Source organism: Dasypus novemcinctus, chromosome 8 (assembly GCF_030445035.2).
Source record: "Dasypus novemcinctus isolate mDasNov1 chromosome 8, mDasNov1.1.hap2, whole genome shotgun sequence".
NCBI classification, from domain to species: domain Eukaryota; kingdom Metazoa; phylum Chordata; class Mammalia; order Cingulata; family Dasypodidae; genus Dasypus; species Dasypus novemcinctus.
Window position 1 is genome coordinate 62233074 of NC_080680.1, and position 23323 is coordinate 62256396.

General features: G+C 36.1%; 1 protein-coding gene and 1 non-coding gene across 2 annotated transcripts in view; both read right to left on the bottom strand.

Annotated features, from left to right (window-relative positions):
* Positions 1–1436: 1436 nt before the first annotated feature.
* HAUS6 (HAUS augmin like complex subunit 6) overlaps positions 1437–23323 on the bottom strand; it is a 41878-nt gene continuing 19991 nt past the window's right edge. The window contains exons 11-17 of the mRNA XM_004465464.5: positions 22892–22994; positions 12521–12602; positions 8479–8545; positions 7990–8175; positions 5727–5862; positions 3567–4571; positions 1437–2292 (exon numbers count right to left, since the gene is read on the bottom strand). Of these exons, the coding sequence (XP_004465521.2) occupies positions 2231–2292; positions 3567–4571; positions 5727–5862; positions 7990–8175; positions 8479–8545; positions 12521–12602; positions 22892–22994 (1641 nt within the window). The 3' untranslated portion in view covers positions 1437–2230. The remainder of the gene's footprint in view (positions 2293–3566; positions 4572–5726; positions 5863–7989; positions 8176–8478; positions 8546–12520; positions 12603–22891; positions 22995–23323) is intronic.
* LOC111765837 (small Cajal body-specific RNA 8) lies at positions 8615–8745 on the bottom strand. Its single transcript, XR_002798063.1, has one exon. It is a non-coding gene; the product is annotated as a small Cajal body-specific RNA 8 (non-coding RNA).

A 23323-nucleotide genomic window follows, 5' to 3' on the forward strand; every position in this document is an offset into this window, starting at 1 on the left:
CCACAGTGGTGTAAGGGAAGAAAGTTAAAGATTGGAGACATTTTTATTTATAGAACTGGCATATGAAAGACAAGGAGAAAATGTCAAAAATTCTCAGCCAATCACAGGTATAACTCAATGTGTTTTTTGTAAATTAAATAATATCCAAGGATATTGTAACCTTTTGTTTCTCTCAGTGAAGGTCACCCACACTATTTGGTGAACTCTACATTCATTAAAGTAGCTTCTTAAAGATACCCCAGGGCTAAAGGTGAATCTCTATCTCCTAGCAGTGATTATCAAAGCTTTATATGGTGCCTAAAAACCACCAGGGAAACCTACTTAAAATGCAGATTCCTAATCCCCAGTTTAGACCTACAGAATCTACATTTTTATGATGAATCTCAGATGATTCTAATAAGGATGACCCTTGAGTGCATCACAGATGAGTCATTTAAACTCCATGAGCTTCAGTTTCCTTATCTGTGAAATAGTTATAAAAATCACTATCTTTCAGAGCTGTAAGGATTAAATAAAATAATACGGTTTAGTGTCCTCCAAAGCCCCTGGCATTTTGTAGATGCTATTATGATAGCCCTACCTCCTCCCTAATTTTGGGACATACAGATAATAGGTTTTCTTAAAGCAAACTAGGGGATGTTTTCCTAGCAGACCTGCTGAGTTCCTACATTGGTTGTATTAATAAAAAACCTAGGACCTCGAATACTAACTTTTTTCTTATTTTTTTCACTGCAAGAATAGTTAACATGTGCTGTCTTCTGTCTTTTCTCACAAAAAGACTGACCTTCAAAGTGGAATAAATAGAACAAAGAAAAGTAGAAGGAAAGAAAATTAGTCCAAGAGGGGTAGAGATGAACTATTATTAAGCATCCACTTGTAGAACTCTCCCCTTCAATTTTTCTCCTTTCCTTGTCAATTTCTTGGGGGGCTAGTGGAGAAGCTTTTGATGATTAAAAGCTGGGGCTCTACAGAGGGTACTAGAGGTGTTAGCACCCTTCCAGTACCTGTTCCAGCTCTTCTAGCTCACAGAGGGTAATGACATGCATTCTAGCTGTGCTAGAGACAAGCCCTTTCCTGAGTAAGAGGGCCTGTTAGAGTGAGACAGGAGAATGTATAAGAGGCTTTGCCTTTGATTCCCAAATAGTACAGGTCAGAGGGTCATTAGAAGTTCTACTGCAGCCATATCCTAAGTCCAGCCCTTTTACTTCTAGGAGGTCTTGTGTTATATATTAAAGAAGGAAAATCACCACTGACTTAGCTGTGTGAGCCTGGACAAGTTATTTAACTCCACTGGGTTCAGTTTTCTCAAATTATTTTGGGAGCTATTCTGTAGGCAATAGGGAACTTTGATAGTCTTTGAGCAGGAAAGTAAAAAGTAAAACTAGTCTCCTTCTCCAAAACAGCAGCCCCCCCAAAAAAAATAAAAACAAACCACAGACTAATGAATTCTTTAATTTACATTTTTTCTGTTAAAATATAAAACTAGAATTCAATGAAATTATCAAAGTCTAAATTAGACCAAATATAAGTCTGATATACAACCCACCAAATGGATTTAGTTTGACAATGCTCCTTACGGGTCTAGCCATCTTCTTCCGTCTTTTTCCTTTTTTCTAAATTCATTCTGCACCAGTCTTCACTTACATGCAGTTTATTCCATCTAACAGCATTTTTCAGGATCATTCTACTTTAATAATCATTAAGCCTGTTTGAAACTTTCTCAATCTTAGCTCTGTCACCTTGATGACACATCCCAAGACACTAATTGTCTCATATTTTTTTGTTAGTACCAGAATGTTCCATAAAGAAACAATAAAAGATGTAGATAGCTCTAAAAGGAAATATCAGTATACCCAATGGCTATTATATTAACTAATTAATGAAAGGGCATCAACAACTACTCATCCTTATGTTAATGAACTGAGATAACATAAGTTAAACTTTTTACTATTGTCATTTAGTTAATGCTTTCAATATTATTCAAGAAAGCAAAATGTGTTCCCACAACTCCACTCTGCTTTCCAAATATTTCCTACAAATAGAGAAAATTCAAACATACTTTCCTTACCTAAAAACATTAGAGGAGGCTAAAAGGCATTTAAAATTTTTTAGATCTTGAAAAAGAAAGTGTTAACATTTCCAACATTATATATAACAATTATAAATCAGTTTTTATTCTGTGACATAGCTTCAATTTAAGTGCATCATAGTTAAATTCACTGTTACTGCTTCATCTTTTCAAGTCACGCAGAGATTCTTTTGGATCAAGGCTCTTGTTCAAGATTTCTTCTTCTGCAAAATGAATTTTTAAAAAAAGATAAGCAAATATTACAAAGAAATTAAACATGGCATTCTAAGTAGTAGCAAACTTAGTCTTTTAGGAAAAAATATCACTTATGCAAATACTTAAGATTATTCTCATTGAAGTACCTTTTCTCTAGAGATCATCTCTCTTAGAATACTTTTCAATACACCAGTGTTAAATTACCATGGACAAATCAGAGTGATATACAGTATATAAATATCACCAGATCCATATCCATCCTAACATGTTTTAAGAATTTAAGTGCCCTCTTAGTGCAGTAGGCACTACATCAGCCTCATAATTTGAAGAACAATTTAATTCTTTACGATGAAAATTTTCTAACATATACAAAAGAGTATGATTAACCCAATTATCCATCACCCAGCTTCAATATTTATTAATTACTGAATTAATAATTGTTACTTGTTGCTACCCCTCACCCCCACTAATTATTTCAAAGCAAATCACAGATTTTATCTTTATAAAAGTGATATTTAAAATAGTATTTCTCAACTTTTTAAAAACACTTTTCTACAAGTCATTATTTTGACAAGGTTTACTTTCAGTAGTTTATATTACAAAAGCAATAGTTTTCACGTTTTTGGTTTTGTTTCCACCACTGTCCCATCCCAATTGTAAACTACATACACATTTCTAAAGATTATGAAAGTACATATAAAATGATGAGTTCACTCCTCTCATATGAGATGAAAGAATAAGGAACATAGTTTGCCACATTAAGAAACAAGGATCATACAGAATTCACTTTGTACTATTTTTATGAAAATTGAGGGAAAACTTCAAGAGGTAATTATGGGGAAGCGGACTTGGCCCAGTGGTTAGGGCGTCCATCTACCACATGGGAGGTCCACGGTTCAAACTGCGGGCCTCCTTGACCCGTGTGGAGCTGGCCCACGCGCAGTGCTGATGCGCGCAAGGAGTGCCCTGCCACGCAGGGGTGTCCCCCACGTAGGGGAGCCCCACACACAAGGAGTGCGCCCCATAAGGAGAGCCACCCAGCGCAAAAGAAAGTGCAGCCTGCCCAGGAATGGCGCCACACACATGGAGAGCTGACACAACAAGATGACGCAACAAAAAGAGACACAGATTTCCGTACCGTTGACAACAGAAGCGGACAAAGAAGACACAGCAAATAGACACAGAGAACAGACAACCGGAGTGGGGGCGGGGTAAGGGGAGAGAAATAAATAAATCCTTAAAAAAAAAGAGGTAATTATGCACAGTTCTAATCAAATCTTACCTTTTAAATTAGGTAGATATTCTCCAAGACTACATGGTATTGAGGTCTTCAATCTTTGCTCCACTGGAGAAAATTTAATTAGTGGTGAAAGAGACTGTTTCCTTTCACCAAGGGACATGCGTAAAGATGGTTTTGTATAGTCAATGTGCAAATTATGACTCTCCAAAAAGCTAAACATGTCATCTGTTTTCATGTTACTGGAAGTAAGGCTCAATTCTGGTTTATGTCCTTCAAATGTTTCAATGTAAGAGAAAGAAGATTCTTCCCTTTCCTTGGAAAGAGATTTTTTCAGAGCCTCATATCTACTGCAAACAGCCTGCAAACTGAAGACTGAATCTGGAGTAGTCTGTCCTTCTTCCACATCTCCACTACACACAGGACTATGTGGTTCCAGTTCAAAATTGGCCTCTGTGTTATTGGAGCTATTAAGACTTAGGTGACCAACTTCTTCTGGAAGTGTTTCATGTAATATACCAAAATCAGTATCCTGAAAACTCTTAGAACTAATTCCACTAGATATATGAAAAGAGTTCCATAACACAGTTTTATGCAAAGAAGGTTCTTTATACGAAGCTTGCAAGTAGTCCAATATTTTAACATGCTCCTCTTCACTGCCATCCATCACATTGATCCTACTGTCTAGGGCAGGGGAGAAGGTCTCTATTTTGGTCTGTAAAGCTGTACATTTCAAATCTTGCTTACAAACTATTTTCTTATTTAACAAATCTGACTGATTCTGTGTTGGTGGTTCATCTACATGACTGGTCACCACAGATTTCTGATGCACACACTTGAGATCATCCGAAACAAATTTCTCTTTGGGCAAATGAGCTGATACAGGAGTTGTTGAAAGAAAACTGGCCATGCTAAATTCTGCTTGATTATGTAACTTAGGTAAAGATTCTGGCAAAACTTCTCTATGTTCAGTGTCCATTTGAATCAGTTCTGTACTTCTGTCATCTTCCATTTCAATAGCTTTTCTCCATGAGCTTCTAATTTCACTTACTAATAAAGGGAAAACACATACACAATTTACTAATATTCCCAATTATAGAACATGTAGTTAAGAACTTTATTTCTAGAGCTGAAAGTAAAACTACTATGTGTTCAATAAATTTATCAGCTGGATAATAAGGCTCCACAATATAATAAACCCCAACAACATCATAAAGCTTTATCTCCAACTGATCAAACAAATCACACATATAACAAAAGCTGTTCTTGAAATGTACATATATTTTCACATAGCGCATACAAATTACATGTATTAAAAGACATTGGCTACTCCACCGAGGACAGGGTTCAGCAAACTTTTTCTGTAAAGGGCCATTAGATAATATTATTTCAATATTTGCAGACTATCCATTCTGTTTCAACTATTCAACTCTGCCATTGTAGCATGAAAGCAGCCTTACACAATATGTCAATAAATGGGCAAGGTTATGTTCCCCAAAAAATTTATTTACAAAAACATGCAGGATTTGGTCCACAGGCTGAATTGAACCAATTTAACTTTGAATGCCACTTCCAGCAGCAAAATGGAAATTATACTTAATCACTCAATCAGGATCTGCCTATATTAGGACACTAATGAGAACTTTGCCTGCACAAATTATAGATTATAGGGGGAGAAAGTATTGGGCTAGGCTGGTAGGGGTGGAAAAGTTCTATGCACACACAGTTTTTGGCTGATATTGCTGGTTGTTGGCTGGGAGAAATAGCGTATATACTCCATAAATGTTAATCACAGGTCAGACCTGTTGGGAGGGGATATTTTTAAGTGATCAAATACTAAGTGTACTGAAGCCACAAAATAATACAGTTTTGGGGGTCCAGGCTATAGAATTGCCTTATAAGGTAAGAGTACTCAACATTTAAAATACTTCAATTAAAGTCCCTTACATCAGAACAAATAAAGCCACTGCCAAATTAAGTGAAAGATAAAGAGGTTTTTTCCTTTATTTTTCCCCTAAATATTTTAATTTTAAATAATTTCAAACCGCAGAATAGTTCCAAAAATAATACAAAACCCACAGAGAGAACTTCAACATGATAAGAAAAAGTTTTAAAATTGGTTTCTAAAAAATTTATCAGACCACGGTTCTAACAGTGGTAATGCCTAAGAAAGAAAATAAGGGATAGAGAGTATTATTAACTTACTCAAGTTTTCTGGAGTTCGGGGAATTTGGTTCCTTGCTAAGAATGGGTTAGAAACAAGAGAGTCAATCAATTCCTCTAATTTTACTTCTTTTCCTTCAGAAAGCTGAGGTGATTCAGATAAAACTGCCTTGGCAACCTATAACAAAATAAAAAAGTAAAACTAAAATTATCAAGCCAGCTGGTAGAATGAAACAAAAGCCTTGATAAGAATAAGCACTTCAGAACCAGCCCTTCCCACAGCAGATAGCACAAAAATAAGCTCAGCAATCTAGACTCTCCCTGATACTCAACGGACTAAGTACAACCCTGATTTTAAGAACAATACTCTATAAGGTAAAATGGAACACAAAACCATTTCCTCCTTTTTATATTTAATGGGGTTACCCATTATAAAGGAGAGAACAGATTAAGAATCTATAAGTAGGGAAGCGGATTTGGCTCAACTGATAGAGCATCCACCTACCATACAGGAGGTCCAGAGTTCAAACCAAGGGCCTCCTGACCCGTGTGGTGGGCTGGCCCATGTGCAGTGCTGAAGCGCGCAAGGAGTGCAGTGCCACTCAGGGGCGTCCCCCATGTAGGGGAGCCCCACGCAAGGAGTACACCCCTCAAGGAGAGCTGCCCCGCACGAAAAAAGCACAGCCTGCCCAGGAGTGGCACTGCACACACGGAGAGCTGATGCAACAAGATGACGAAATAAAAAGAGATACAGATTCCCAGTGCCGCTGGGAAGAATGCAAACAGACAGAAGAAAGCGCAGCGAATGGACATAGAGAGCAGACAATTGGGGGTGGGGGAAGAGAAATAAATAAATAAATAAAGCTTTTGGGGGAAAAAAAAAATCTAAAAGTAAACCTCTTATATTTTTTAATGTAACATTTTGTGGGATTTATGTATCTTTTTAAAAAAGATAATAAAAAGTATTTAATGGGAAAAAAAAGAAATATGGATATTTCTAATTCTAATTCTAACCTTGTAACTTTTGAGATAAATCTGACATTTTAAAAATTTGTGTTTAAAAAAAATAATAATAATATATAAGTAGGAAGATTTAGGGGTAGCTCTAACTACAAAATGACCTTAGCTGCTATCTGCCATATCTTTGAACTCGACAGCTCTGTATCCATGAAAACGACTACTTTTTAAAGAAAGCAGACTATTTTTAATAATCCATTTGTAAAATAACACCACTATTAACAAACAGAATTCATTCTGACAATATACTTCTTTGCAAGAAAGCTCATTATCAGATATAAACAAGGCATTCTAAAATACAGAAAAGTTTTTGTGTGATCTATGTATCTTTAAAAAAAAGATAAGAAAAAAAATAGAGAATAGAACATGTGCAATATGAAAATACCACTCTATGTTATATAAATGGAAATGTCATATAACTGGAAGACAAAACCATGCAAGTTTAAATCTCTGGCCCCTGAGATCACTAAAAAAAATAAACTTTCTGAAACCATAATCGATTAGCTCCCACATTACCCTCCCCCAAGAAAACAAGGGGTTACCTGGAATTCAAACACTGAATAACCCTTGTCACAAATAACATGAAAAGAAAATTAACTTCGCTTTTTTTTTCAGAGCTTTATGAGATTAGAGGACTATGCTTTTCTATCCCATCCCATTCCCCTGCTAATCTAAATTCTTTTAACAAAGAAATGTCTTTCCTTCCAAAATTAGAAGGAAAAAACGACCAACTGGCCATCTCTACTCTAGTGTAGAACTGGTGAACCAATAAAGAGAAACAACAAAACTATAGAGATTTAAAATTTTTAGAGACCATAGAAGTGGTCCAACCTCAACATGTTATGAAGAATAGAAAAGATTGACTGACATCCAGTTCTCTTATTTGGTCAATGTTTACTTAGTTTGACATAGACTGGGATAAAAGGAGAGAACTCCAATACCTGAATTAATACGCACTATAATAGAGTATAATCACTGAGTACATTTATCCAACAAGTTTTGTAAGGATTTAATTCCAAAAAGATTGTACAAGTATTATTTTTATATTTTGGGATATTTATAGAAAGGGAAATGGGTTCTAAATCATGGATACAATCTAAACTAAATAAGTTTATATTAAATCTATTTCTACTTTTTGGAAAGACCAATTTTATCATACCATGATTATTTTTATTATCCATTCTCACAAATTACCCCAATCAGTAATTAACTATATTTCATTTATGATCCCAACACCATTGAGAAAATAATGGATTTAATCTATTCCTTATACAGTCTTTGTCCTAACCTCTTCTACTAGATGATCTTGCTCTTTTTGGAATGGATCACTTTTTTTGACTGACAGAGACCCCTCAAATGTACTATTCTCTGTATTCTTTGCAATATCTGATAATGAAGAGTCTTCAACATCAAATTCTGGTGTTTTCTTAGAAACTGCTTCATTTTTCAATTTTGGAGTTTTCATCTTCAAGTCCTGAAGAAGACAAGACATATTATGCTAAAGCATTAATATTATGGCTGATTTTGAAGCTTCATTAGAGGTTCATGGATTATTATGAACATATAAAAGGTTGTTAACCTTATTGTGAAATTTTATGTTCACTGGCACAATTATCTATTTCTACTTAAAAACAATGAAGAATGTGTAAACAGAAATGTGTACATAATAGGCAAATACTGGGTAATGTGAAAACAAATTAAATTTAATTAAACTATATCCACAAAAAAATATGTAATATTTTATAATTTAATAGAGTCAGACTGTTTTAAAATGTACCTTTTCAAGAAGCGTAACATTGTTTCTATCTAATAATGAAGCTGACTGCAACAGGAAGAAAGCAGGGCTATAAGGGAAAAAAGATAACAAACCCAAGTTAAAGTAGGAAAGAATTCTATTCATTATATTTTAAAGAAACTGTCTGCCCCGTATCTGTCCGTTACGATTTCACTCAATTCGTCCCGGTCATCAAAAGGCAGTTTATTATAGGGAGATACGGTGACAATTAGAGCAGTATTCCAGCCCAATCTGTGTATCAGTCTCCCAAATTATGATCATTGCACTTACCCACTATATTTAAAAAAATTTTAAGTCAATTTGTAAAAAGTATTAAATAACTTGATGAACAGTCAAAATCTTGATTTTGTTGTGGGTTGTTCAGTATTCCCCAAAAGGTATGTTCAACAAACATATCCACAAACTGATGAACAGATAAATAAATTCTGGTGTATCCACAATGGAATATTATGCAGCAGTAAGAAGAAATAAAGTCATGAGGCATATGACAACATGGATCAACCTGGAGAACATTATATTGAGTAAAGCAAGGGAGACACAAAAGGACAAATACTGTGTGACTGAGCTATTGTTAACAAAATATATTAACTCATGGACTTAATAATTAGAATATAGGTTACCAGAAAAATAGAAGGAGGGCAGAGAATGGAAAGCTGAGGGTTAATCTGTGTAGAAGTAGTAAAACGGTCATTCGTAAATCTTTGGAAATGAATAGAAATGGTGAAAGCACATCATGCTGCTTGTGAGTAGCAGAGCTATTGTGTGACTGAAAAGGAAAAGTCTAAGGTCATGTATATTACTAGAAGGAAAGCTAAAAACTGTAACATGGGACTGTATTATAAAGTCCTCATTTGAGAAAACTCAAATATGGGTGATATTGCATATATGACTGTTTTTATAACATATAAATACAGAATTGCAGCTATGTATGGCAAGGTAAGCAGAGAGATTGAAGGTGAGGTTTTTTTTTGTTTATTATTATTATTGGAATAATCAAAGTATTCAAAGAATGATTGAAGTGATGAATACACAAATGTAATTACACTGAATACCAATGATTATACACTTTGGATGGATTTATGTTTTATTAACATGTATCAATAAAAGGGATTTGTTAAAAAAAAAAAAAGATATATTCAAATCCTAACCCTCAGTACCTATGAATGTGATCTTATTTTAAAATAAGAGTTTTTACAGATTTAATTAGTTAAGAAGAGGTCCTAATGATTTAGAGCAGGCCCTAATACAGTACGACATGACCTCTTAAAAAATAAAAATTTGGACACAAAGACAGACACAGAGGGAAGACAAACATGTGAAGATACAGGCAGTGATTGGACCTATGCTACCACAAGCCAAGGAACACAAAGGATTGCCAGTAGCTGCCAGAAGCTAGAAAAGGCAAAGGATCCTCAGACTTAGTTAGACTTAGTCTCCAAAACTAAGTCACATGGCCAATGCACAACATACTAATTGAAATTTGCATGTCAACAGTGTTACTAAGTCAAGATAAGTGCCTAGAAGTGACTGAAATATGCACTGCACTAAGTTTCTGAAACAAGGTCATGCAGCTGTATTTGACGTGCAATAAAGAATACGTAGAGGTTACAGGTCAAGGATAACTAATACATTACCACCACTGGAAATGCCAGAGAACCTTCCCAAAAACCACTGCAAAGAAGGATAGCGTCCACAGTGTACTGCAAAGTCATCACCTATCACTGAATTCTAGATATAATACGGTATAGCCTCCATTAGCTAAAATTCATGAAATTTATGAAGAAGACTCCATAAATATTTTGGTACCTATGAATGACAACTGCATGTGAAAGCTAAAAATACTCTAAAAACATATTTTTCATGTCTTTTAATTGAGGAACTGCATTCAGCATATCCCCATATGAATTATCTAATGAACTACATTGTTACTTATGTACGATAATGTCACTGCAAACAAAACAGTGTAACAACTGAACTTTGTGCAAAAAAAGGTATTACGTTCTTTAAGTGAAGCTATATTACATATTACTGATGAAACATTTTATTTATTATAACACCTTTTACAGGGAAGCGGATGTGGCTCAAGCAATTGGGCTCCCATTTACCATATAGGAGGTCCAGGGTTCAATATCCAGGGTCTCCTGGTGAGGGCAAGCTGGCCGCATGGCACGCTAGCCCACGCAGAGTGCCACCCCACACAGGAGTGCCACCCCATACAGAAGTGCCAGCCAACGTGGAGAGCTGATGTAGAAGGTGACGCAGCAAGGGAAGACACACAGGAGAGACAAAGGCAGACTTAGGAGACCAGGGAACTGAGGTGGTACAGGGGAATAACTGCCTCTCCCCCACTCCGGAAGGTCCCAGGATCAGTTCCCGGAGCCACCTAATAAGAATACAAGGAGATACAGAGAAACACACAGCGAGTGGACACAGAGAATAGACAATGGAGGGAGAGGGGAAAAAAAGAAAAAAAAAGACGCTTTACAGTGAAGAATTCTATTAACTTTCTAAGAATATATAGATCTTACTATCTATTACATGTTAGAAAGACGTTAATGGGGAAAAGTGTGGGAGAGGGAGGGGATGTGGTATATGGGAATCCCCCTATATTTTCAATGTATCATTTATGGTTATGAAACCTTCTTTAAAATTAAAAAAATATTTATTTAAGTATATGAGGGAAACAGATATGGCTCAAGCAACTGAGCTCCCACCTACCACATGGGAGGTCCCAGGTTCGGGCTCAGTGCCTCCTGGAGAAGATGAGCAAAAGAGCGAGCTGGCACAATGGGCAAGCATGGCAAGCTGAAGCAACAAGATGATGCAACAAGAAGACACAAGGAGAAAAGACAATGAGACACAACAAAGCAGGGAAATGAGGTAGCTTAAGCAATTGAGCACCTCTCTCCCACATGAGGTCCCAAGTTCAGTTCCTGGTACCTGCTAAAGAGAAGATGAGCAGACACAGAGAGCAGACAGTGAATGGACACAGAGAACAAAGAGCAAGTGCAAAACAACAAGGGGTGGGGAATAAATAAATAAAAATCTATTAAAAGAAAAGTATAAAGAAAGAATATTTCAATTCACTTAAAATTTAAACTTTTCTTTAACTAAGTATTTTATTTCCACATCTGTCCCCCATCTACTTGGGGAAGTCATGACTGAAATACACCTATTTAGGCCTAATGGCAATCAGAAAAAAATAATAATAAGGGAATCTATTCAATACATCTGCTGAATTGTTACTTAACAATGTTTAATCTCAATTTAAAAAGAAAAAAAAAAACCTTTTCCCCCAGTGGACTACATATGTTTAGAGATTTTTTTTTGGCATCAGTTTTAAATGTTAAAATGGGATAATAGAAAAAACAGTTAATAAACATAATTTTAAAAATTCTGGAAAGATGTTACAATAAATGAAGTATGTTCAGGTTTTTCACCTGTTAAATTCTGAGGTTAGGTTAAATCAGTAATCTAACTGTTATAAAAGCATGGAACTCTTCTTATCACATGGAATGAAAAAAAATGAGTATGTGGTACAGATAAAGAGCAAACTTCAGGTTAAAGTAGGAAGGGGCTGGAACTGCCACAGGCTCAGTCAAACTTATTCACAGCACTAGAGGGTGCTGCAGAATACAGTCTGCAAACTAGATGATCCCCAAGGTCCCTGAACTTTTGGATTTAATCAATAGTCAGAGAGTGGTTTCAAAAAAAGTTCACAAACACAAAAAGTAAATACTCCCAAACTTGCATTAGATACTTTCTATATATGCCTCTTCCTTCAAAAACTGCATAATCCCCCATGAAACCCAATATTTATATAAAAACAGAAAATATCTTTCTGCCCATACATCAGGAATGTTGACTCTTTTCTGAAAATGGAGGTCCATACTGGACAACACTATCTGGTTAAGAGGAGAAAATTATGGAATATCCCATAGTAAAGAAGTTTAGAAAATCTTAAGATGGGACTGAAATTAATAAAGAAAAAAAAAAACAAATATGAAAATGAAATTCGTTTTACCTGTTGGCTAAATCATCTACAGTTCCCGATTTATCATTCTCTCTTCTGTAATCATTTTCTTGGTTATGCTGCTTAGGTGTATCTAAAGGAGTAGAAACATTAATTCCTTATGTTTGTACATTCTAACATTGAAGCAGTTTCTTGAAAGTCTAGAAAAACTTCTAAACAGAATAATGATAAAAACTAGACTATGAAGGCTAATAGGCAAAGACAATTATTCAACTGCTAAGCATAAAGTGAAGGACAGGACATTAGTAGAGAATACCTAGTAGTAGGTTTTCATTGATTGACAGATCAAGTTTGAAAAAAAAAAAAAGACAGTCCATAATCCTCCAGCATTATATACCCATGTTTCATGTTTAAGTATACAGATCATTCAATTACCACATAAGCTAGCAACAAGGCCAAAAGGTTACAGGACTTAGTATATTTCAGCCTAGCATCAGTGATTATTAGTTTCACCTCCATAATTACTCATCAACATATCACTGAATCACTATGTGCCAGCCACTATACTAACGATGGGATAGAAATAAAAGTCAGAATCCCTGCCTTCAACAAGTCAGTCAGGGGATAGATAACTGATCAGTGACGAATTATGTTCACTATCGTAGTACTATAACAGAAAGAAGTATGCACAGAGTACAAAGAAGCAGAAGTGAGGCACCTAGCCCAGAAAGGGCAATTAGAAGGCATGAAGGCACTAAGAGAATAAGATATGGGTGAACTATAAGAGAGATCTAAGAAAAATATCCAACACGTAGCTCAGAGACACAAAGAGATGTTAATATGAATGAGAAGTTAAGCAATATGGAAGACTGAATTAGAGGTCTCAGTAGCAGGAGTTCCAGAATAGAAGAATGAAGAGAATGAGAAAGTGTCAATATTAGAAGATACATTAGTGAACCACTTTAGAGAACTGAAGAAAGACATGACCCTTCAGAATAAATAAGCACATACAAATCCTAAACAGGTTAAATAAAAACAAATCTATATTTAACACATCTCAATGGACCTACATAATAGGGGGAAAAATCTTAAAAGCAACCAGAAATCAAAAATTAATTACCTACATAGAATGACAATTAGACTGCCAACAAATGTCTCAGAAACAATACAAAGCAGAAAACAATAAAAGCATTATCTTCAAAATCCTAAGGAAAAAAAACTGTCAATCTAGAATTCTATACCCAGCTATACTGTCATTTAAGAGTGAGTGAAAATAAAGACATTTTCAGAGACAGACAAAGTTTTTACTAAGAGTCATCACTAGAAGAACTACAGGATATACTTGAGGGTATAGTTCTCATAAGGAAAGAAAAGAACAGAAGAAACAAGATTAACCAAAAGAAATCAGTACTGGGAAGATGGAGGACTAGAAAGACAAAGGACTCTTTCTCCTCTAGAAAAAACAGCTGGAAGACAGGCTGAAATAGCCTGGAAAAAGATCTTCTGGGGTTTAGGACACCAGGCAAAGGCTGGACACCACCCAGAGGAGAAAGTGGCAAAGGAGGGAATCATGACAAAAATATGAGTTGAAACCAGCAGCTACTGCTGCTAGCACCCACCCCCACACTAATGACACTTTAGAATTCTCTGGCCTCTGGACTTGCGGCTACAAAAAGGGAGAAACAGGGAACCACCACCCCAGGAAAGGGGTGAATAGAGGGACACAGCCTAAGGCTGACTCAGCTTTTGATTCACAAATTTGGTCTGCTGTGTCCCAAGAGCCCTTCCAGGCTGGGTGGGGCCACGCCATTGTTTGTCTTGGGAGCAGGCAAGGGGCTAAAGCTATACAATCCTCCCAATCTCCTCTACTAACCGGGACTAACTATTGAGGACTCAGGGAGTGGAAATATTTCCTACTCTGGAAAAGGGAGAGGACTGCCAGAGAATACTGGAGAACTGTCTCTGAGAAAGTTTGAATTACAAGGCTCATAGTCCCCAGGCAGAGACTCTATCACATTGATCCAGTCTGGGTTGCAACAAATACACTACAACTAGGTACTGTCCTGATAGCTGCCAAAGACGCCATCTGCTGTCAAAACAAAGAGTGCACATGAGAAAATTTAAAACAAGTAAGAGGCTTTTTCCAGCCTTTATAGCTTACCTCTCCAAGGTCCTAGGAAGTGGATATCATTACTAGGTCCAGAACCAATTTTGAGCAACTAGCAGGGACAATCCTAAAAATCCAGGTCAAGCCAAGAATCAAAGCCTCCCACCACTAAATCCCTAAAAGAGGTAGAAATTGAGCATCTGAGTAAACTACATCCTAATCAGATGCCTAAACATCAGCAAAAAAAATTACGAGTCATACTGAGAAAATGGAAGGCGTGGCACAAGAAAAGGAATATATCAAAGGCCCAGAAGGGACGCAGGATTTGAGAGAACTGATTAGCGAGATAAGCACAAATTTCGAAAATCAAATTAATGAGTTGAAAGACAATATGACTAAAGAGATAAATGACATCAAGAAGACACTGAGTGAGCACAGAGAAAAATATGAAATCCTGAACATAAAAGTAAGACATCTTATGGAATGAAAGACACAATAGGTGAGATCAAAAAAACATTAGAGGCATACAACAGCAGTCTTGAAATGATATAAGAAAGAATAAGTGATACAGAAGACAGAAGAGCTGAAATTGAAGAAAGGAAAAGCAGAGAAAAAAAGGGAAAAACTTGAGCAGGGGCTCAGAGAGTTGAGTGACAACACGAAACGCAACAACTTACATGTCATGGGAGTTCTACAAGGAGAAGAGAAAGGGAAAGAAGGAGTATTTGAAGTAATAATAGCTGAAAATTTCCCAACTCTTATGAAAGAAATGAATTTACATGTCCAAGAAGCACACCATACCCCAAGCAGAATAAATCCAAATAGATCTACTCCAAGACACATACTACTTATAATGTCAAATGTCAAAGATAAAGAGAAAATTCTCAGAGCAGCAAGGAAAAAATGAACAATCACATACAAGCGACACTCAGTGAGACTTAGTGCAGATTTCTCTACAGTAACCATGGAGGCAAGAAGAGAGTGGTATGATATGGTTAGGATACTGAGAGAACAACTGCTAGCCAAGAATTCTTTCCCCAGCAAAATTATCCTTCAACTATGTAGGTGAGTATAAAATATTCACAAACAAACGGACACTAAGAGTTTGCAAAAAAGAATCCATCTTTACAGGAAACATAAATGGAAGCCTTAGAACCTGAAATAAAAAGACAGGAGAGAGAGGCCTGGAGGAGAGTATGGAAGAAAGAATAGAGAAAGGATAACCAAAAGAGTAAAAAGACAAAAATATGACATATGAAAACCAAAGAAGAAAATGGTGGAAGTAAATAATGCATTTACAGTAATATCACTGAATGTGAATGGATTAAACTCCCCAATCAAAACATACTGGCTGACAGAATGGATAAAAAAATATGAGCCATCATATGCTGCTTACAAGAAACTCACTTAGACCAGGGATACAAACCAGCTGAGAGTGAAAGGTTGGTAAAAGATAATCCAAAAGTAAACAGTAACCAAAAAAGAGCAGGGGAGGCTATACTAGTATCAGACAAAACAGACTATAAATGCAAAAAAGTTATGATATAGACGCCATTACATAGCAATAAAAGGGACAATCCACCAGGAAGATATAATAGTCATAAACATCTTTGCACCTAACACAAAACACATAAGACAAACTGGCAAAGTGAAGGGACAAATAGACATCTCTCTACAATAATCATTGGGAGACTTCAAAACACCACTCACATCATTAGATAGAACAACTAGACAGAAGATCAACAAGGAAGCAGAGAACTTGAACAATATAATAAACAAGCTAGACCTAACAGACATATACAGAACAATGCATCCAAACTTTGTGGTCTATACATTCTTCTCAAGTGCCCATGGATCTTTCTCCAAGATAGACCACACATTAGGGCACAACGGAGCTCTCAATAAATATAAAAAGATTGAAATTATACAAAGCACCTTCTCAGATCATAATGGAATGAAACTGGAAATCAGTAATAGACAGGAAAAAAGTAAATTCACAAATGTGTGGCGGCTGACCAACACACTCCTAAATAATCGGTGGGTCAAAGAAGAAATTGCAAGTGAAATCAATAAATACATTGAGACAAATGAAAACAAGAACACAACTTATTAAAACTTATGGGATATAGCAAAGGCAGTCTTGAGAGGAAAACTTACAGTCCTAAATGTCTACTTAAAAAAGAAGAATGAAGCGGCTGTGGCTCAAGCAACTGAGCTCTCGTTTACCATACTGAGGACCCAGGTTCGAACTCTGGGAACTCCTAGTAAAAAAAAAAAAGGAAAAAAGTTGTCGCAACCCTACACGGCATGGAGAAGTACAGGCGTGTAGCCTAGAGAGGCACAGGCCCCCGTGAAATGTAGAGAGGCACATCAAAAAAGATGATGATGCAACCAGAGAGAAGGAAAAAAAAAAAGTTAAACTCAAAGATTTAACTGAACAACTAGAGAAACTGAAAAAGGAACAGCAAACCAATCCAAAAGCAAGCAGAAGGAAAGAAATAATAAAGATTAGGGCAGAAATAAATGAAATTGAGAACAACAACAACAACAAAAAAAGAGAGAATAAACAAAACCAAAAGCTGGTTCTTTGAGAAGATCAAAATTGACAAACCCCTAGCTAGACTAACAAAGAAAAAAAGAGAGAAGATGCAAATAAATACAATCAGAAATGAAAGGGGGGAAGTTATGACTGACCTCACAGAAATAAAAAACATAATAAGAGGATACTATGAGAAACTGTATGCCAACAAACTATACAACTTAGATAAACTGGACAAATTCCTAAAAATGCACAAACAACCTACACTGACACTACAAGAAATACAAGAACTTAACAAACCAATCACATTTTAAGAGAGTGAATCCATAATCAAAAATCTCCTAGCAAAGAAAAGTCCAGTACAAGATGGCTCCAAAGGTGAATTCTACCAAACATTTCAAAAAGAATTAACACCAATCCTGTTTAAAATCTTCCGAAAATTGAAGAGGAGGGAAAATTACCCAACACATTTTATGAAGCCAACATCACTCTAATACCAAAGCCAGATAAAGATACCACAAGAAAAGAAAATTACAGACCAATCACTTTAATGAGCATAGATGCAAAAATTCTCAACAAAATACTAGTAAATCGAATCCAACAGCATGACAAAAGACTATACTTCATGACCAAGTGGGATTTATTCCTAATATACAGGGCTGACTCAACACAAGAAAATCAATCAACGTAATACACCACATTAAGAAACTAAAGGGAAAAAAAACACATGATCATCTCAATCGATGCAGAAAAGGCATTCGACAAAATCCAGCATCCTTTCTTGATAAAAACACTTCAAAAGATAGGAATGGGGGGAAATTTTCTCAATATGATAAAAGGCATAAATGAAAAACCCACAGCCAAAATCATAATCAGCAGGGAAAGGCTGAAGCTTACTCTCTAAGATCCAGAACAAGTCACTGTCACCATGGTTATTCAATATTGTACTAGAAGTTCTAGCTAGGGCAATTAGACAAGAAAAAAAATTAAACGAATCCAAATATGAAAACAGAAGTAAAACTCTATTTGCAAATGACGTGATCCTGTATTTAGAAAATTCTGAAGTCCCCAGGACAAAGCTACTTGAGCTCATAAATCAGTTCAGCAAAGTGGCAAGATACAAAATCAACGGGCAAAACCCAGTAATGTTTTTGTACACTAGTACCGAATAATTTGAGGAGGAAATCAGGAGAAAAATTCTATTTACAATAGCAACAAAATGACTCAAATACCTAGGAGTTAATTTAACCAAAGAAGTATGGAACCTATATGCAGAAAAATATAAAACAATGCTGAAAGAGATCAAAAAAATCCAAAACAAATGGAAAGACAGTCCATGTTCATGGACTGGAAAACAAATTTCATGAAGATATCACTCTTACCCAAACTGATTTATAGATTCAATGCATTACCAATCAAAATTCCAACAGCCTGCTTTACAGAAATAGAAAAGGCAATTACCAAATTCATTTGGAAGGGAAAGTGTACCGGAAAAGCCAAAAGCATTCTGCAAAATAAGAGCTACATGGGAGGTAGCCTTATCTTGAAACATATTACAAAGCTACAGTGATCAAAACACATGGTACTGGCATAAAAATAGATGCATTAACAAGTGGGATAGAATTGAGAATCAAGAAATAAACCCTCACCTATAAGGTCAACTGCTTTTTGACAAACCTACCAATCCATGTTAATGGGACAAAACAGGTTCTTCAATGAATGGTGCTGGGACAATTGGATATCTATAACCAAAAGAATGAAAGAGTACCCCTATCTCACTCCCTAGACAAGAATCAACTCAAAATGGATCAAAGGCCTAAACATGAAAGCCAGGACCATAAAACTACTAGAAGAAAATGTAGGGAAATGTCTTTAAGATCTTGTAGTAGGTGGTGGTTTCTTGGACATTACACATAAATCATCCACCGAAAGAAAAAATAGGTAAATGGGACCTCCTCAAAATTAAACACTTTTGTACCTAACAGGACTTTGTGAAGGTGAAAAGGCAGCGAACTCAATGGGAGAAAATATTCAGAAATCACACATCAGATTAATATCCAGGATATGTAAAGAAATGTTACACCTCAACAATAAAAAGACAACCCAATTTAAAAATGAGCAAAAGACCTGAATAGACACTTGTCCAAAGAAATACAAATGGCAAAAAAAAAACACATGAAAAATGCTCAACATCACCAATGATTAGGGAAATGCAAATCAAAGTGAGATATAATTTCACACCTATCAGAACAGCCACTATAAAAAAGCCAGTGAACTACAAGTGTTGGAGAGGATGGAGAGTTAGGAACACTTATACACTGCTGGTGGCATGCAGTCCTGTGGAGGACTGTTTGACAATTCCTTAAGAAGCTGAATATAGACTTTCCACATGACCCTGCAATACCACTACTGAGTATACACCCAGAACTGAGAGCGGTGACACAAACAGACATTTGCACACCAATGTTCAGAGCAGGATTATTCATGATGGCCAAAGTTGGAAACAATCCAGGTGTCCATCAACAGATGAATGGATAAATAAACTGTGATGTATATACATGAAGGAACATTATGCAGCTGCAAGAAGAAATGAAGTCATGAAGCATATGACATGAATGAACCTAGAGGACATTATGTTGAGCAAAGCAAGCCAGACACAAAAGGACAAACACTGTATGATGCGTTACTATGAACCAAATACATTGTGTAACATATGTATGATTCAAAAAAAAGAAAATCTGTACGTATCCAGAACATTTAACTGGGAAATGTATGTTTTTATTCAACTGTTTTCTTTTTCTTTAATTGTTTATATTTTCCATATTAAATGTACAAAATAAAGTTAGAATATTAAAAAAAAGAAATCAGAAAACACATTGGTAAATCTAAGTATACAATGATTGTTAAAAACAAATTCCATCTGTTTCACTAAACAAAAAAAGATAGGGAAGTGGACTTGGCCCAATGGATAGGGCGTCCGCCTACCACATGGGAGGTCCATGGTTCAAACCCCTGCCCTCCTTAACCCATGTGGAGCTGGCCCATGCACAGTGCTGATGCACGCAAGGAGTGCCATGCCACGCAGGGGTGTCCCCCGCGTGGGGAAGCCCCACGCGCAAGGAGACCTCCCTGTAAGGAGAACTGCCTAGCATGAAACAAAGTGCAGCCTGCCCAAGAATGGCACCACACACTCAAAGAGCTGACAAACAAGATGACACAACAAAAAGAAACAGATTTCCAGGACTGCTGATAAGGATAGAAGCAGTCACAGAAGAACACACAGAGAATGGACACTGAGAGCAGACAACCAGGGGTGGAGAGGGGGTGGGAGAAAAATAAATAAAAAATAAATCTTAAAAATAAAAAAAAAGATAGGGGAATTATTCTAGAATAAAGGTCACTAAAAGGACAAAACAACCAAATGCAATATGTGAACCCTCCTTGGATACTGGTTTAAGTAATAAATATTACAAAGGACATTCTTGAGGATAACTAGAGAAATTTATATGCAAACTTTAAAAACAAGCAGAATAATACTATGTAGTGTTTATAGATTCAGACATAATTTTTATAAACATACATTAGAACAAACAAAATTCAGGACAGTGGTTGCTTCTGCAAAATCAGCAAGAGTGGTTAGTAATGTTTTATTACCGTAAAAAACCTAAAGCGAATATTGCAAAGCTTTGACAAAAAAAAAAAAAAAAAATTCAGTAAACCGGTATTTATATTTTTCTCTGTGCTTTTCTGTATGTTGAAAAATATATATTTTTTAATATTTTAAAAGTAAATTAAGTAAGATACCATGTGCAAGTTGTCAGAGGGAAAAAAAGTTGTTCTTCCACAAAGGCAGAAATGATGAGCTCCACCCCACCCCCAGCTCAGTCCAAGGTTCTACCTCAGAAGAAAAAGGAATCCCTGACAAACTATGCCCTGCCTGTATGATAAGATTACACTAAAGAACCTATGGTGGATAGAACTGTATACCCCAGTTTGGACACCTTCTTGGCCTTAGTTTGCATTCTCGTGTGTATGGACCACTGCAAAATAAGATCTCTTCAAGATGCTACTTAGGTTAATTTGTGGCCCGAATGAATCAGGTTGGGCTTTAATCTGGAAGACTGGAATCCTTTAAAAGCAGAATGAAAGTCAATTGGAGAGAAAAAGCCACTGGTAAATCAATAAGACGGATGTCAACAGAACCCAGATGAAAAAGGAGAAGACATCTCCACATGCATTGCCATGTGATGCAAAAGCCAAGGAACCCCAAAGACTGCCTGTCGGCCAGCAGATACCAACCCTGGGAGGAAGCAAGCCTTCTAGTTTCTAAAACTGTAGGGCAATAAATTCCTGTTGTTAAGCCAACACATTGTATGGTATTTGTTTTAGCAGCCGGGAAACTAAAACAGAATCTATCAAACATTTCTAAAATTTGGCATTCCCACTGGACTTCCTAAACAGACACAAATATGCTCACACTTTCAATGAAGATTTCACCAGACTAGGCAGCATTCTCTGGGCCTATTCTTTGGCTAGTGCCTATTCTAAGCCTTATCTCTGGCCTGTGATCTTTTCAAACCACTGACATCTCTGAATATACCCAATTCCCAAATCAATCACCTCTCCCAGCTGCATTCAGCCTTTCCTTTCTAAGTCCTGTGCTAAATGCTTCCATGATTTTGGCCTGCATGACCTAAACTGTGGCCTACACCTATTACCTGCTCCAGCTAAGCTATAGAATTCTTTCAGTTTTTATTCACTCATTCCTCCAACTATCTAATATTTACGAATCCAATAATAGTTTCTCATACATGAGTACTAGACAATTGGGGAAAATGAATATAAAATGGATACTAGATATTAGGGAGATAGCAAATTTTTAGATGTGATGATGGTATAGCAGTTGAGGAAACTGAACATGAATTGAACATTAAATAATATTACAAAATTGTTTATTTTTTACTTGTGATAACATGGTATTTATGAAGAATGCCCTTATTTTAGGGGAATACAAGCAGAAGTGTCACATCTAGAAAATTACCTGGTTTAGCAAACATATATACATATACATAAAGAGTAAATATGGAAAAAATGTTAGTCATTTAAGCCAGTGATGAGTATTCAGGTAATTACTGTACTATTCTTTTATTTTTTAAGATTTATTTATTTATTTCTCTGCTCTCCCCCATTGTTTTTGCTTGCTGTCTGCTCTCTGTTCATTGTGTGCTATCTGTGTGTGCTCATCTTCTTTTTAGGAGGAACCGGGAACCAAACACAGGACCTCCCATGTGTTAGGTGGGGATCCAACTGCTTGAGCCACATTTGCGTCCCTATACTATTCTTTCATGTTGAAAAACTGGGAACTAATACATGCTACAACATGGATGAACCCTAAAAACACTGTGCCAAGTGAAAAAAGCCAGATACAAAAGGTTGCATATATCCAGAATAGGCAAATCCATAGAGACAGAAAGCAGATTAGTGGTTTCCAAGGGCTGAAGAAAAGGAGTAATGGGGAATGGGGAATGACTGCTAACATGGTTTCTTATTGGGGTGATAAAATGTTTTGGAACTAGATAGCAGTGATGGTTACCCAGTTGTAAATTTACTAACTGCCACTGAATTGCTCACTTTGCAATGGCTGAATTGGTGATTTTAAGTTATGTGTGTTTTACTACAAAAAAATGGGGAGAAAAAACAAGAATGTAAAGGAATTATTATAGTAAGAAATACTGAGGGGAAGGAGTTTTAAAAGAGAAAAAAATAAATAACCAACCTGGAAGTGAAGCAGGATACTGAAAAAGAATACTCCTTGCATAGACCTCTTCTGATGCGGGGTCAAATGAAAGGGGAGACATAGGTGGTAAAAGATCCACAGCCTTAAAATACAGAATATGCAATTTTGAAGGATATGCATTTTAATCACTACCACAATAACACTAAGTTAATCTACAAGTGGATGATTTACCTACCTAATAAATCAGCAAGTGTATAAATTAGCATACAACTATTTTTTAAATAAGGAACCAGAGGACTACTCTGTCCTCTAACAATACCTCAAACGTAATAGTACCATACATCAAGAGGAGTGTCTCATTTTCTCGTTAAAATAATCCTCTGAATCTAAAAATATTAACTGTAAATCGCAGCTGCAAAGACAGTCTAATACGTATTTAGAAATATTACAAAAACCAAAGCATTTGAACCA